Below are 11,700 nucleotides of genomic sequence, written 5' to 3' on the forward strand. Positions count from 1 at the left end.
CCGTAGAACGGGTTCGGCCGAACCCAAAAAGTGTCCTCCTGGCCTCTCCTTTGGCCGGTAGGTTGCTTAATGGGCCCCCAATAACCTGGGCTATGTTTTGGCTCAATTCTAAGTGGTTTTTATTGACTTATGGGGCCTCCAATCCGTGTAAACGTGTCCTGAATGTGCAGAGGTGCATTTTGTCGCATGACGGATGTTTTTCTCCTCAAAATACCTACATACACATATTTCACCAACACTAGTGGAAATGATTAGTAATAAATCCTACCACTAAGTTGGATACCATATTTTATTTCATTATATGCAGATATTGACGGTCAAATATTATGATTTAAGGGCCGTCAACAGCTGGGCGCTTGGCCAAGCGGCAAGTGGCGGCAGCGGCACGACACGGCACGGCAAGGCCGGCAGCGGCATGGGAGCGACGCGGCTAGGTGGCGGCAACGTGCGGCACGCGACGGTGACAGTGCGGTAGTGGCTTGGCAAGGCGCCGGTGGCGGCTAGGGCAACGATGTAGTGATGACTAGGGTAAGCACAATGAATAGATTAAAATAGATGGAAACGATCCCGGCGGTGAACCTTGCCGGCGAGATCTAAGGGAGGGGAGAGCTCACCGATGAGCGACGGCAGCGGGGATGGTGCGGCGGTGTGACAACGGTGGGAGGAGGAGGGCGGCGGCTAGGACACGGCGAAAATTGAGAAACATAAATTAGGGGGTGAGGGGTGGCTTTTATAGGAGGTGGTGGGTTTAGTAGGGCCGGTGGATGCTAGGGCGGCACGGCCGGCAAAAGAAGGAGGGGGGGGGGCAACAACAGGAGGTGGGGCCAGGTTGGTGGCGATGCCGGTTTTTGGAGAGGATAAGGCAGCGGTATATAGAATTAGATTGGGACACGGCCTGCGAGAGCGGCGCGAGACCGAGTATAACCAGGAAATGGGGAACGCGACGGCCGGTGGAGCGGCGGCGCGAGAGCGGAGACAGGAATAAGAAAGGTGTGAGCCGGGAACGGCTCACGGCCAAAGGAGGGAGAGGAAGGAATTTTATTTAATTGACTCATGGCGATTTCTTTGGATTATAAATGCTACCACCTTTGCTCTGAAATAAAATTCCTATAAAATTCCTTTTAGTGCATTTAAACATGAGGAATTTCGAAGAAAATTCCACCATGCCAATTCCGCTTATTATTTGCATTGTGCAGTTAAGGTTAGCTCCAGGTTAAATTAAACGTTTTCTCCGGGTAATTTATTAATGAATTAGGGGGTAAGGAAAAAGGGGAAACTTACACGTGTGACAGGCACCATGGTCACTCAAGAGTTCAGCGAGAATCACGTTTGCATCTGGGTCGACATAGTGACAAATACCCCAGAATCAGCTAAGCTGAAAGTATTTATTTAGAGATTTTCTCCGATCCAATGATAAGTACATCGAGGTACTGATACCTCACGGTATCAAATCGTTTTCGATCGTTGGATCTAGCTGGGTAGGATATCCAATGATCGGAAACGATTTGGTAGCGTGAGGTATCGGTACATCGAGTTACTTTTTACTGGATCGGAGCAAATCTCATTTACTTATCATACTTGAATATGGTCAAGTATGATAATAAATAAATAAAGTTATGTATCAGTGTGTGCTCGTGCATGTGTGTGTTCACGGTTAGCTTGTTACATCAATAAAAAGTACTACCTTTGAATTTTCAGGTTATAAGACTTTCTAACATTACCCACATACATGTGTAAACTCATTAATATCTATATGAATGTGGGTAATGCTAGAAAGTCTTATAAACTGAAACGGATGAAGTACAGAGTATGTATGCACGCTTTGAACTATGCTTTATAGGACGAATGAGATGTGTGTCGTCAATCGTTGGATCTGAAAAGTTATCATTATAAGTACAAAATTACTGCTCTATACAACGTTTCTTCCCATCTTTAAGGGTGAGTTCTTTACCACCTCTTTCTAACTTGTTCTGTTTCCTTTCCCACGCACATGTTTCTCAAACGGTTAAACCATGTATTCTTCTAATAAAGTTTTGATAGAAAAAAACTTTACAAATTCATATTAATTTATTTCTAAGTTTATTTTAGCTAGTGCTTAATTAGTTATGTGCTAATTAATGGATCGTTCTATTTTACGTGCAGAGAGAAGTTCTTAACCTTCACCTCTGAACGCAGCAATATTGTGCTATATGATGCATTCGCGTGAGGTAGATAGTAATGGTCTCGAGATATATACAAGCTATCCACACGCATAATTAAAAGAGGTAATTCATTTCGTGCCCAATCTTTGTCGCAGCAATATTGTGCTATATGATGCATTCGCGTGAGGTAGATAGTAATGGTCTCTAGATATATACAAGCTATCCACACGCATAATTAAAAGAGGTAATTCATTTCGTGCCCAATCTTTGTCCGGTATAATTCTCTACATGATTTTTCATTTTGACCCCCTCTGTACCAATTTCTTCAGTTGACCATTAATTTTTAAATTAACAATAGTACCCTATCTATATAATATGAAAGGAAAATTATCAATTATATATATTTGAAGGGAGAGAATTGTTTACAAATCAAAATTTAAAAATTTGCAACTGAATTACAGTCAAATTTAAGAATTTGCAAATGAATTACAATCACGTGAAAAATATAGAAATATATAAGTGTCTATATGTATATAGCAAGAAAAACATAGAATTTTAAGAAATATAAATACCTAAATGGCAATTTCTATAAGGTTGGATCTCATTCTAACTTTTTTTTTCCGTAATCTACTTATCTAATCCTACGAAATTCATGTAAAACTCCTCGAACGTCCGGACTGAACAAGAAAAATCGGGCGGGCTGACTCTGACACACATCCTTTCAAGCCTACACACATGTACCTTTAACGATATTCAAAACATTTTTTCTCATAATTATTTATCCAATCTACAATCCGATCACACCGTTGTATTCGTTGTAATTAAATCTTTACAACAAGATGTCGCATGATTATATTCTGATTAAAAATAATCATATGTTTCAATCCATTAATACTCTTTGTTTCATACGCGATAGTGATATGTTTCAATATGTCTCTTCAGCATATTTCACAAATTTGGTGAAACTATATGTCACTACTCTCTCTCTACCTCATACATGCATACATGTATACATTTTAGCGAGCTTCAAAACAATTATTCTCATAAACTAATTATCCAATCTATGATCCGATCACACCGTTGTATTCGTTGTAATTAAATCTTTACAACAAGATATCACATGATTATATTTTGATGAAAGAAAAAAATATGTTTCAATCCATTAACACTAGATTTTTCATATGTGATAGCGACATGTTTCAATGTGTATCTTCATCATGTTTCATAAAACTTTTAAACGTTTCAGTTGCTGATTGTTTGTTTCACTATATATAATTTGATGTTTCACTCATTGGTCAACTACACTCATTGGTCAACTAGAACATTTGACCAACCAATTTTCTTTGGGACATGGGACGTCGGATGGGAAGTTTCCTTATGATTGAAGAGTGAAGAATGAAGTGCAGCAACATGCATATGCACATACGCTCGGTGCTTGGCTGGGTGTCCGATATTTGGTGAGATATCGTCCGAGCCGGAGTGCTCTCCAAAACTCCTTTATTCCAAACGGTCCCTTGTACTCCCTCCAGTAAGGAATACTTGATGCAGCAAAGTGACAGTGCAAAATCTAGCTGCCTCGTAAAATTTCAAATCACAAATCTAGCTAATTGATGTATTTCAGTGATATAAGAAAGTAATCCGGTTTCTAGAAAAAAAGTATATTATATTCCTGCAGTTGAAAAACTAAGTATTTTCCCTCAAAGAAAAAAAAAGAATATTGCCATTATAATGTTTGAAATTATGCCATTGTAAGAATTTAGGCAAAATCTATATAAAGAGCCCTCTTGTTTTAGTGCTAACCAGAGACCCCTCGTATGTTTGTCCGGATAGCTCCTTAACTATAATACTAGTCCATCAAGCAAGTAGAAAATATAATCCTACCACTTATGCTTCAAATAAAATATTCTCTTAAATTATTCATCTGATCTATGATCTGATTACACTGTTGTGTTTATAACAATTACATCTTTATAACAAGATCTCACATGATTATATTTTGATGAAAAATTATAAATTACTTTTAAATTTCACTAAATTACTTCTTAGACATATAAAAGTAAATTCAATAAAGCCTCGAAGTAATATATATATATATATATATATATATATATATAAGTAAATCCATTGTAAGGATAAAAACATGGTCTATCTAGAAATAAAATTTAATCAGCACAAATTATAGAATTTAATAAAAACAATAATTAAAATAATCAACTCAGAGCATTATAAATGTATAAGAAGTAATTTAATCAAATCTAAAAATAATTTATATATAGATAAAAGTAACTTATATATATAATAAAAATAATGTACAACATATATATTTCTTTTCATCAGAATATAAAGATGTAAGATCTTGTTATAAAGATTTAAGTGCAACGAACACAATGGTATAATCGGATTGTAGGTTGGATATATAATTTGAAAGAAAATTTTATTTGAAGTTTAGCTATTAGGATTCTTTCCTTGTTGTTGCATTCTTATATACGCCTCACGTGGGAAAGAAATAGTAGTTATAGAAAGAATTGGATCCCTAGTTTAGACTATGGAGTGTAGTGGCGTCCAAGAATATATATACATCAAGCATCCGAGGTCGCCTTGTAATGTTGCAAATATAATATTTTGCAAGGTTAGCATAATATTGCCACGGCACAAATAGCAAATTTTGTTAAGGTAATCTCCAAGTTTTTTTAGAAAAATAAACGATTGGCTTTACAAATTGCATGTTGGCACATAGGCCTTTTTTATGCTTAAGGAAAAACAAAAATCGACATTTTTAACTATGGCAAATTGAGGAAACTACAAATCCGACGCTCTTTTCTTAAATAAAAATCTGACCGGTCAAATGTATCAGTTTGACTACTGGGTGTAACTTTAAATTATGTGATAAAAAACAGCCATTGAAATATTTAAAAATTTGTTGAAACTTAGTGTTAGCTGAAAATGTTACTATCAAATATGAAACAATATGTTTTGACAGTTAACAATGAGTTTTAACGTTTGAACTTTTATCCGAATATAATCATATAATATCTTCTTATAATATCTTCTTGTTGTAAAGTTAATTACCACGAACATAATGATATGATTAGATCATAAATCGGATAATTAGTCTAGAATAAAAAATATTTTAAAACTTACGCGCATATGCATGCATGGATATGGATCCATCTAGTGGAGAGAGCAAAGACAATAATTAACATATGGATACGAAGCGCCGATACATCGTGCGGCTGATCCGTAGCTTTTTCCCTAATGTTTCTTTTTGCTAAAGTAAAATATTTCTGTTTTTTCCTTCTCAGGTCACGAGGACAGTTATCGGCCTCCCCTGTAATACGGAAGCCAGCTCGTCCTCCCGTTATCTTCTTGCAGAAATTTTTGGCGTCTCCAGTGTGGCCACGTCTGAGCGATGGTAGCCTCTCCAACGACTGGACTACCAACGCACGATTGCCCATCTCGTCTTGCAAAGAAGATAGGAGAGAGGAAGCTGAAAATCATTGGCCCAAGAGAAAACCTTGCTAGGCTAGCAGGGCACAGCAAGAACAAGGCCAGAACCAATGGCGGCGACAGCTACACTTGCTGCCCCCTCCTTCTTGGCACATCAGTCGATCTTGAGCCACAAGCCTCTGAGGAAGCTTGGTCTATCCCTGGAACTGCCAAGAACCAGATCTGTCAAAATTAGAGCTGCAAAGCTGCCTGCAGGGGTGAGTCAGTCACAAACTGATGGTGCCACTGTCGAAATGCCTGGATTGATTTGTGTTATTGAGTCCACTCTCTTCTCTGTTTTTATTTAATGGTGGTTTGTTTGATTTTGATTTTTGGAACTGCGTCATCAGGTTGAGGTGCCGAGGAAGCAGCCAAAGCTGAGTGAGCCCTTCCTGGGTTTCACCAGGACTGCAGAGATATGGAACTCCAGGGCCTGCATGATTGGCCTCATTGGCACCTTCATCGTGGAGCTGGTAATTTGGGCACTTCACTTAATTCGTATTGCTGATAGAGCTAATTAAGTTTCTGTCTCATCATCATAGTCTTAGAGCATGATTGAATTTTGTGTTTCTGAATGTTGCGTTTCCTTTTTGTTCAGGTGCTGAACAAGGGCATTCTTCAGATGATTGGTGTGGAAGTCGGCAAGGGACTTGATCTCCCTCTTTAAATGCTAGTCCATATATATTTTGTACCATATATACTATGAGATTTATGCAGTGAAATTATTAGAACAAAGAGGGATTTTCACTTCTTGTTTGTACTAGTATCATCAGAGAGATATATATCTGACGGTGTTTTGCCTGCCTATTCTGCTCTCTTCGCAATTTGGAAATGAATTGTGCTTCGACCATACTGATGTTTTCGAAATAGAACTCCGTTAAAATAGCTAAATATGTCATTGAGTCTGGCTCTTTGGGACTGATTTTGTTCACTAAATTAATTCTTTGTAACGAATCTGATACACATAATAACGGGCGGGTAGGAAAAATCTGTGTTTCCTGAGTCTGTTCACTTAATAGCTTCTTCTGCAACTTGTAGAATCATATGATGATTTAAACGAACAATTATCAAAGGTACTAAGTGTTTATGAAAAATCCGTGATGTGTACTGCTAAGTTTGAATTCCGGTTTTTGTGGAGGGGCGATTTTTTGGGCGAACTCAGGGGGCTGGACACGGGGCTTCGCCGGCGGCGTCGCCGGCATCCCGGCGCGTCCTCGACGGCGCTGCGCTGGCTCTCCTAGCTGCAACTGGAATCGCTCTCTATCAGAAATCAGGAATTGGACCACTGTTTGAAGTCCGAAAATTTTCAGTCCGGTTAGCAGAGTTCGTCAGGCCGTCGGCGGCGGCAGTGCTGATGACTCATGCTGTCGCTGGTGCTACGACCTAAACTCGAAAACGGATCGACGGTCCACTGACGGCAACGCTGATGTTCTTCCTCACTGCCAGCAATGACTACGATTCCATCGGCGGCGACTTATCCACCTTCGAGACATGCACCAGGTAATTCCTCTCCCCTGTTGGATGCAGGTGCTTTGCAATGCGAAGGAAGTCTGAGGTTCCATGCACGGAGTCATGAAGCTCCTCGCCGTCGTCGGTTAACTCTAGCACCAAACCCATCGCCGGTAAGTGGGTGTCGTTTCTCCAGCCTGTCCGATGTTCTTGAGGAAGGAGAGGTCACTGCTGGAGCCGGTTGCGATCAAAACCACACTGGTGGACATTGTTGAATTTATATGCACATAACGATTTAATTTATTCTATAAATAAATCATGACATTGCAGATATAAACTAGCAAGAACGTATAATTAGATCTACACATATAAACTAGACAGTAATAAAGTATTAACAGATCGAATATGCTCAACATGCTGAACCCATGAGGTAGGCTTTTGTGATTTTCCAAAGAATTAATCTTGAAATAGGCTAAGGCTCATCTATTAATTCAAGACATGAAGACAAAATCAGATCTGAGAGTGTCTATCTATTTGTCGTGTGATTTCTAAAAAAAAAAAATCACCCAGATTTTTTCTACCTTTATATTTACATCCAACTAACTACAAAAGAAAATAAAAAATACATATTTACTTACACATTATTTTTATTAAAATTATAGTGCACTTACATGTCATATCAACTGAATTTACAAATGTAATTTTAGTTATATAGAACCGTAATTTTATATTTTAAAATGTAATTTTAGTTATATAAGACTGTAATTTTATATTTTAAAGAAAATAACAATACATATTTACTTATACCAAAATTACAGTGCATTTACATGTCATATCAACTGAAATTACAAATATAATTTTAGTTATATAGGACTGTAATTTTATATTTTAAAGAAAATAATAAATACATATTTACTTCCACATTATTTTTATCAAAATTACAGTGCACTTACCTGTCATATCAACTAAATTTACAAATATAATTTTAGTTATATAGAATTGTAATTTATATTTCACAACGACGAGAGGGACGGTGTCGCTCGCCGAATAGCGTTGGCCATACTGCGGGCAGCCGGCTCGCCGGTCAGAGGCCACCTTGCCACCATGTCTCTATCATGGTGCACGCGTGGGCTAGCTGACACAGGCCGTGAGCTGCAGCTCACATCACAAGTGGTGCATAGCGTGCGGCCAAAAAAAAAAAAGTGAAATGCCATAGAAAAAATCACACGGGAGATGAATAGCAAAATCGGATCTCATTTCAACCATGGCTGGCGAAACTCTCACTTCTCCTAAGTCGCCAGTTCAGGATCTCTTTGGATCATCGGTTCTGGCCAATTTGGATGAAGAGGGAACTAATACGTATAATTCTCAAACAGGAGAGTCCGAACATTCCTTAATTCAAGAATTTTGGGATGAAATCGGATTTTCCACTCCTGCATCTCGTTGGTGGGAACAAAACCCAGTTGCGCCTGCTGTCCCATCAACCTTGAAGCAGGATACTCAGTGGACTAAAGTTCAAAAGCGCTCGCCTCAACAGAATTCTAAAAACACTGAGCGCCATCGCCGTGGATGAGTAATGCGTCCATGGAAGGGACCATTACCTCGTCCACGACCGGCACAGACAGTGTTGCTCGCTGATTACTTGCCTACGGCAAAACAAACAGGGGAGCATCACGCTCACGGTTTGATTTCTGGGCCCGAAACAAACTCAGATCGCCAATCGCTGCTGAGAGCGCCAGGCCGAGTCGATCAAAACGAGGGGACACAGACCTCCGCAGCAAAACTTTCCCAGAATTCGTCCCTAAACTTCAGCACGCCTTCCATCCTTAGACAGGGACAGATCGGGCAAAGTTTTGGTGGAAGGTCTTTGTGCTCTGGCCCACTTTCGGTTAGACAGATGTTCACGGTCTACTGTTCCACCGAGAAAACCCTCCTACGTAGCGATGGCGGCGCGTCCTCGTGACGAGGGAGCGAAGAGTAGGCAGGGATGGGATGATGGTGCAGCTGTGAATCAACAATTCAATCTAAGAAATCAGCAGGGGCTTGGCCGACATCCTCAGCACCAATTTCAGCGGCCGCCGGTTATCCCGAGGTTCGGGGGCAACCAAGCCGGAAGCTCTGGAGCTAAGGGATTGGGAGGAAGATGACATGGGGGCACCGGGCAGTTCCAACGCAGCAGCAACAAATGGTTTCCTCCGGGCGGGAATTCTGTGGGGCCTCGCAGGCGTGATCAGGATGATACATTGCGGTCGGATCAGCAAGCTCGGAAGTTCCAACCACAGGTAAAGCTAACGGCAATGCAAGGGCAGCAACTGGAGAAACCGCTGGCAGATGGTGGGCAACCACAAACTACTGCGATAATCAAGGCCAAAAAGGCCGAGGCCACCGCACTGTCACCTGTGCAAAACGAGTGGACACATAGCACAGGTGTGTAAAGCAGACATCGGTTGCTACATTTGTAATTAGAAAGAGTCACATCTAGCAGCCAAGTGCCCGCGGCTCAAATTGCCGAAAGCTACATGTTCTCTATTTGGCTTTGGGAAAACCGAGTTCGGCCTTATCCAACTCAGTGACTTTGATCTATTCATGGTGGCTCCCTAAAGCCTGATGTTGTTCAGGCCGAGCTAGCTCATAGGATCACACTGGATTGGAAGTGGGAGGCAATCCCTCATGGTGAAAGATCCTTCCTTGTCGCTTTTCCTTCTTTTGAGGAGTTGAAGAGGATGGATGATGTTTAATTCCGCCTAAAAAATCATGGTGTGTCAATGACAATCCTTGAGTGAAAGACGACTGATGAGTTGGTTCCGGCATATGAGTTGGATGAAGTGTGGGTGCATGTATCGGGTATCGGGTGTCCCTAGCCCGTAGCGACACTACTTGGCTTTTTGGCACTGGGTTGTGTTATTGGAGCTACACAGGAGGTAGACATGCTCACTTACTTACAGATAAACAGGGGTGATTCGTGTGAAAGTTTATATGTATAGTAGTGTACAACTACCAGTCACTATAGATATGGTCTTCGGGAAGTTGGGCTACCCAATCACCTTTACTTTGGAAGAGGAAGATTTTCAGCCAGCACAGATTTTGGAGGTTGACTTTATGGATCATGATGGGGATGCATAGGAGGATCATGAGGACTCGTCAAAGGATGGTACTCATGATCACGCACATAAGAGGGCCAAAAATTCAGCGTCTACAACTACCTCAAAGGAGAAAAATTCAAAGGTTACAGCCATGCAATTAGTTCCAACACCATTTGGAAACTGTCGGCTTCTGCCACCACCTCGTCCTGTGGTCACTGATGGGATTGCTTACACCATTTTGCGCACAAAATCAAGTGCAATAGTGGTGGGTGCATGTCGGCCCCCGGTTTTATATACCGGAAAACTGTTAACGACCAAATTTGGTAATATCAGTATCGGAGATGAAGATTAGATCGAGGCGGAGTTCGAGATGGAGATTGCTTTGGAAACAGAGTAGGAATCGGCTAAAGTCCAGATCGGTTGCGATCAGGATCGGCAGAGTCTGAGTTAGATAGGGTTAGCCGATTGAGCCGAATCCGACAATATGGCGAAGCATATGTTGTCGGGTTGAGTTAATGTGTTTCATGAGGATTGCCACGCATGGATAGAGTCCTGAGAAGGCAATTGTATCTATTAATTAGGATATTTCACGTAATTTCCTTAGGGATATGTTTGGGCAAAAGTCTGCCGCAAAGACTTATGGTATCTTAGAGTTTGTTAGAGATAAGAGTCGTGTCCGATATGGACATGTTTTGTAATCTCGGGTATAAATAGACCCCGAGCCCCACGTAATCAATTTAACACACGTTCAATACAATCTCGGCACATCGCCACCCTTTTACTTTCGTTTTGTTTCGACGAGTTCTTGCTTTCGGGTTGAGCTGCATCGGTTTCGATCTTCAACTAGAGGTAAAACTTGTTATGGCGGCTTGCGTTCTCGAGATTAGTGCTTCCATCTTCATGATACTCTAATCTTGTTTATGTAATTCGTCGAGTTATCATATATCTTACAAAATCTCCAGCAATATCATTATCTAACCTACAATCGGCTAACATCTATCGGTAGAAAGCAGTCGATTAGGTTAAATAGCGTTGGCTTAGATTATATAGGATATCCACCACTCTATGAAACATCCAGCGGCTTGATTGTCTAGATATTGTTCTTCTTTTCATACTTAGTGCTGCATCAGTTAAGTTTGATCTATTAAGTCGTGCTTAGAATCTCAATCTCTAGCCTGCTTTCTAGTTGCCGATTAGGGTAGCATCGAGGTTTCAGCCGATCTTACCTGATTTAACTACTTTATATATTATATGCTTGATTGACATGTTAAATCTGCCCTTTACATTAAGATCTTGTCGTAATTAGATATGTTAGGCTTCTGTTTGACGTATTTTACTCGCGTTAATATCTTAATATAGAGTTGTATCGGAGTATTAGCCGATACATGCTAGATCTATCTGATCGGCTATGGTATGAACATATATAGTCTCATTATTAGTATATATTTCGATCTAAGTGATTTATGCTATCTCGGCATGGTGACCGATCTATCCCAATCAATTGATTTAAGTATATATCGATATAAGGATTATATATTGCT

At 40.3% G+C, this 11,700-nt stretch overlaps 1 protein-coding gene across 1 annotated transcript; it reads left to right on the top strand.

The window, feature by feature from the left end:
* The first annotated feature begins 5,518 nt into the window (after window positions 1-5,518).
* On the top strand, window positions 5,519-6,434 carry LOC127773010 (light-harvesting complex-like protein OHP1, chloroplastic). The gene is made up of 3 exons (XM_052299022.1): window positions 5,519-5,845; window positions 5,978-6,100; window positions 6,226-6,434. The coding sequence occupies exons 1-3, from the start codon at window positions 5,699-5,701 to the stop codon at window positions 6,292-6,294; spliced, it is 339 nt and encodes a 112-aa protein (XP_052154982.1). The 5' UTR covers window positions 5,519-5,698; the 3' UTR covers window positions 6,295-6,434.
* Window positions 6,435-11,700: the final 5,266 nt, after the last annotated feature.

This window comes from Oryza glaberrima, chromosome 5 (assembly GCF_000147395.1).
Source record: "Oryza glaberrima chromosome 5, OglaRS2, whole genome shotgun sequence".
Taxonomy (NCBI): Eukaryota; Viridiplantae; Streptophyta; class Magnoliopsida; order Poales; family Poaceae; genus Oryza; species Oryza glaberrima.

Bases quoted from the DNA above. Each gene is read 5' to 3' on its own strand.
- LOC127773010 (XM_052299022.1), top strand. From the start codon at position 5,699: ATGGCGGCGACAGCTACACTTGCTGCCCCCTCCTTCTTGGCACATCAG. The intron at 5,846-5,977 runs GTGAGTCAGTCA...CTGCGTCATCAG, and splicing joins CTGCAAAGCTGCCTGCAGGG to GTTGAGGTGCCGAGGAAGCA. The intron at 6,101-6,225 runs GTAATTTGGGCA...CTTTTTGTTCAG, and splicing joins GCACCTTCATCGTGGAGCTG to GTGCTGAACAAGGGCATTCT.